Raw genomic sequence first — 4,918 nt, forward strand, 5'->3', positions numbered from 1 at the left:
ATCGCGAGCCGATCACATTGCTCTGCAAACTTTTCAAGCACTTTAATAAACAAGCAAGCAATTCCACCTCTGGCATTACTGCGTAAAGTTGACAGTGCGTCAGGCAAATAGGCAGGCTCCATCCCCGGCATCTAGCGACCGTGGAAGTCTCTACACTCCTCTACTTTTCTTTTTTTTTAAACTTTAAAAACGGGTTGTGTGTGAGACTTTAAATAAACAAAATATAAAATATACATTTTAAATTGTTATTGATCCCTTTACCCCTAGTCCTAAAGTTTATATTTATTTTTTTTACTCTTAAATATTTATTGTTTGTTTACTTGCACTGCTGTAACTGGAGCCTCGTCGTCTCGTCTCTCTATATACTGTACTGTATGTAGCGGAGATGACAATAAAGTTTACTTTGACTTCAGCAGCAAGCAGGCGCACCGAGGGCTCTCTCGCTCACTTGCATACAGAATTTCGAAAAAACATCGGTGCAAATTATAAGTCTGTATCATGATGTCTGGTGTTTTCGTGTTTGTTAGTTTGTTTTTATTTAGTTTTATTTTGCAAGCTGGTTATTAGATGCTGCTCCAGCCAGCCAGAGAATCCCCCGTCGCCCGGCCCTCTCCTCCCTGTGCCGCAAGCAGCAGGCGCACCTCGCAAACGGAGGGCGCCCTTACTCCCATGGGCGATAGAAAATCGATCGGTGCCTGTGCCATTCCCAATATGGGCTCGTATGATGTCGGGGCAGCATGAGTACAAGCATTTTTTTTTTTTACCGATGCCCATGATGCCGCCCCCCACCACGATGCCGCCCCGGGCAACTGCCCGTGTCGCCCGTATCTAAAACCGCTACTGTTTGGAACTTTGTTTTGTCTGTTTTTGTGTCTTGCAAATAAACCTTTAAAATAAATGAAATGGTACTATCTATTTAGTTTTGGCCTACATCAATAAGAAATGCCAAATTATATACACAAAGTTATAGAAATCACCACCCATTCATGATGATTTCAATAACATCAAATAATAACATGTAACATCACATCCTGTAAGCATAGTCTGTCTGTGTCTGATGTATATGGGTAATACATCAACATGGCTGGAGAGAGTTGGTAGTCATATACAGTCTGAATACGTGTGGTTAATCCAATAAACATTTGTAAGGACATGGCAGTTACACAATGATTAGTAATAAACAGAGCCAGTGAGACTGAGTGCATTTAAGAAAGTGAGTGACTCAGGTGTGTTGGTTGGTTTGTCATCAGCCACTGGTTCAACTTGATGGAAATCCTTTGGTGCAACCGTAAGAGAGAGATGTGCATAAACAAATACACCCAAACTTCAATAAACTGAAGAAACACTGTAAAGAAGAGTGGGCCGAAATTCCTCCACAGTGATGTGAAACAGTAATGAAATCATACAAAAAACCACTGCTTCAACTTACTGCTGCTAAAGGTGCTGAAAGTTTCTCTGTGCTGCTGTTTTTCAGGAGTCACTTGGGGAACATTTTTCAGGACCAAAGATCTTGACTTTCAGCCATGTTATCTATGATAGAGATGCAAAATCTATAGATTTCGCTGGCTAAACCTGAACAATCAAATCAAATGTTCAAAATGTAAATTTGGTGACAGGTTAACGGAAAGCTTGAAACATTTATTCTGACAGGGAATCCGTGTCTGAGATTTGAATATTTAACCTTAAAGGGCTGTTTTCATATATGGAGGCAACTGGATTGTGAAGCATTAAGTTTCATTTTTGGTTAGTGCATCACCATAATTATTCTGGCACCAAGCAGCGATGTGACTTGTGGACTACTGCAGGCAGAAAATAAAACTTCCGGGCCTTATTTCAAAGTAAAAGTAGTTGTGGGAACCTGGCAAATGTTTTGTTTCCATCAGCATTTTAAAAAGCTAAAATAAATAAATGAATAAAAAATAGTGGGTGGTGGGCTGAATGAATGATAAAACCACTCTGTGAAGACAAAACAAAGCTATAATAAATGTCCACGTGCACAGACATGCACACAAAAACTGCGTGGCTCCTTGCTAGCTGTAACTCACTGCGCGTGATCACCTGTAATGTTCTTTAATAAGACAGACATGTGACCATTCTGATAGCTGTCTGTATCTGCAGGTGAATGAGTGAAGCTACATAAACATTTGAATTAGCATAGCTCACCAGCCATCATGGAAACCCGATAACAACACAGTGGGGCTCGCTTCACATTCTAACTTTAAACGAAGGATTTTAAAGTATTTTAAAGTATTGAAAGTAGTTGGTGTGGGTTAAAGCAGTGCACCAGTAGGCCACAAAACTGAATCACAACACCTGAGGATCGTCGTTGTGCTTATAGCGGTTGCTAGGTAACGTCATGTCGCCGTCATCCCGGATGTAGGCGGAGCTTAGCGCTAGAATCCCTTTGATCCTTTGATGTCTTACGTGACGTCACGTTAGAAAAATCCTTAAATAGGGGTTAGTCACCGATTCAGGTCAGTAAGAAGAATTAATGTTTCACAGCCGAACGCATCAGCTAACAGAAAGCATCAATACAAAAACAGACATGAATCCTTTGAGTGAATGTAGGGAAACTATAAAATCCAAAATTAGGGACTTGTTTATGAACATAACAGAAGACCAGTGGCGTGCACTGAAAACAGGGTGCTCAGATGAAAACACCAAGCAGGCACTTGGTAGGTTTACATCAGAGATGTTTCACATCACCATGACTGAAGTCATGCCAATGATTAGGCACTGTGAGGGTGGTGTCGACACAGGGGAGAGTGTCAACTCGGGGGAGACAATTTTACAGGGAGTCGGGGAGAAACGGAAGCACTGTGCGTGCTGCCCCCATTCGTGCACCCAGCAACTGAATCAGGAGGATCCACAGTCAGCTGGTCTGGAATCCGTTTCAGAAGTAGCAGAGGGGGCAGAAAGTGGACCAGTGGCTGAGCCCACCGAGGACTCCAAAAAGAGTGACTCCTCTCTGGAGTGTGAGGTGGGTGAGGCTGAGCCCACTGCCCCTTCTGGTGATGTGACTGTGGAACCTCGACTGTTGGAACAACAGCGGCTTGTTAAAAAGCTCGTAAACGCTGTGATTAAACGCGCCTCAAGAGAGGCAAAGGTGACGCCGTCTGATGAGATGCAACAGCAACTCTTCATATCTCTGTGGGCGCAAATTAAGGATAAAAATATAAACATCAATCGAATTACAGTGAAAAGTCTTGAAAAATCAATTTTCAAAGACATTCAGAAGCTGCTGGAAATTCCACCAAACCTGGTAATCATTGCACTAGGAGTAGCTCAGCCGAACCAACAAGTGGTAATTTCTATATTCAAAGATCGCCTCCTCCGAAAGAAGCGAAACCTACTAACAAGGCTATTCGCATGGTGCAGAAAAACTCAGGACGATGGAGACCAAACTAAAAATATCTCCCAAACACTTTTAGAAGAGTTTAAGGAAAATATATTTCCATTACCGAATGAAAAATCCCAATCTGTTGGTAGTAGGACATCTCATGATGCTGAGGTTAAAGAGCGTTTGAGCACACTTATTCATGATGTGCTCTCACACGCACACACGTCCCACTACAAACCTTCAGTTAAACTGCACAAGCGACTCTTTGACAGCGTGGTGTCTGATGACCGCATCAAAGACCTGTATATAGACAAAAAAAAGTTAAAAGGTCTTGGTGAGGCCATTTACCGAGAGATCCGCAACAAAACATTCTGTAAAGACAAACATTTGATAATGTTATTGAATGACAAGGATCCGGTATTGCAAAACTTGACGATCCAGACAATTAAAAAACACTTGATCGAGTCGATGGAGAATTCAGCCCTTAGTGCGGCTGAAGAGGTTCAGAAATACAGGTCTTCTGTGGAAATCTGTATCGAGGACTTGGTGAAGCATGTCGTCGAAAATGCCGACTCACCCTGCTCTACTGAAAAAGCCGATGCCATCGCCAAACGGCTGTTCAGTAAAGTCTGGCCTCGAATCAAAAGAATTCAAATCCCTGTCGAATATGTACCATTACTCAGTAACATGGTCTACAAGTCTCTGCTAGAAAAATGGCAAGATCCAGATGTGATTCTGACATTCATGTCATTTGACCACAGATACATTCATGAGCTCATTATTAAGGTCTTCAAAGAGCATGTTGTAACTATATTGGAAAGTGAACCTTTCATCAGCAGCTTCTTTTCCTTTGTGGGTCGAGCTACGGGGTTCCACACACACAAAACAAAATGAATGTTCTGTAAGCAATCCATCCATCAGGATTGCCTGTAAATATTTGTTTTAAATTATTAGGACAGTTTAAGTGTATTAGTTGACATCAAAGTAACTTTTTAAATTGGCTAACAAGTCATTTTAAAAACTCCAGGACCGGCCGAGGCAGATGGCCGTCCCTCACTGAGCCTGGTTCTGCCGGAGGTTTCTTGCTTTTAAAAGAAAGTTTTTCCTCCCCACTGTCGCCGAGTGCTTGCTCAGAGGGAAATGTCAGATTATTGGGGTTTTCTTTTTTGTCAACTAATACATAACTTATCTTATTGGGCACTGTAAATTGAGTCTATTAATTTAGAGTGCCCAAGAAGATAGTTTTTATTAATTTTATTACTTTAATAAAATTATCTAAAAGATTATATTGTGAATATTGCATGTTTCATTGTCACACAAATGTCTACATTTTCAGCCTAGACTGAACACGTGTGTTTGTCATTCTATTCAAAATCACATCACTCACAATGATACAGAATGACAGGATATTTGTATGTAAACTATAATGTGATATGTAGAATCCACATATGTTGGTATATAATCTCCCAAATGTTGCCAAAACAAGCAATGGCAGTAAGGAACATATAGCTCTAAATAACATTAGGATCTTTTACACCCTCACTATAATCTAGATGAGAAGTCAAATAGATAGGTCAG

At 41.0% G+C, this 4,918-nt stretch overlaps 1 protein-coding gene across 1 annotated transcript; it reads left to right on the plus strand.

Moving 5' to 3' along the window:
- The first annotated feature begins 2,425 nt into the window (after window positions 1-2,425).
- LOC148102290 (uncharacterized) lies at window positions 2,426-4,626 on the plus strand. Its single transcript, XM_087844529.1, has one exon. It carries the CDS (start codon window positions 2,492-2,494, stop codon window positions 4,232-4,234), a length of 1,743 nt encoding a protein of 580 aa, XP_087700655.1. The 5' UTR covers window positions 2,426-2,491; the 3' UTR covers window positions 4,235-4,626.
- Window positions 4,627-4,918: the final 292 nt, after the last annotated feature.

This window comes from Neolamprologus brichardi, chromosome 7 (assembly GCF_056152115.1).
Source record: "Neolamprologus brichardi isolate AB-2024 chromosome 7, ASM5615211v1, whole genome shotgun sequence".
Lineage (NCBI taxonomy): Eukaryota > Metazoa > Chordata > Actinopteri > Cichliformes > Cichlidae > Neolamprologus > Neolamprologus brichardi.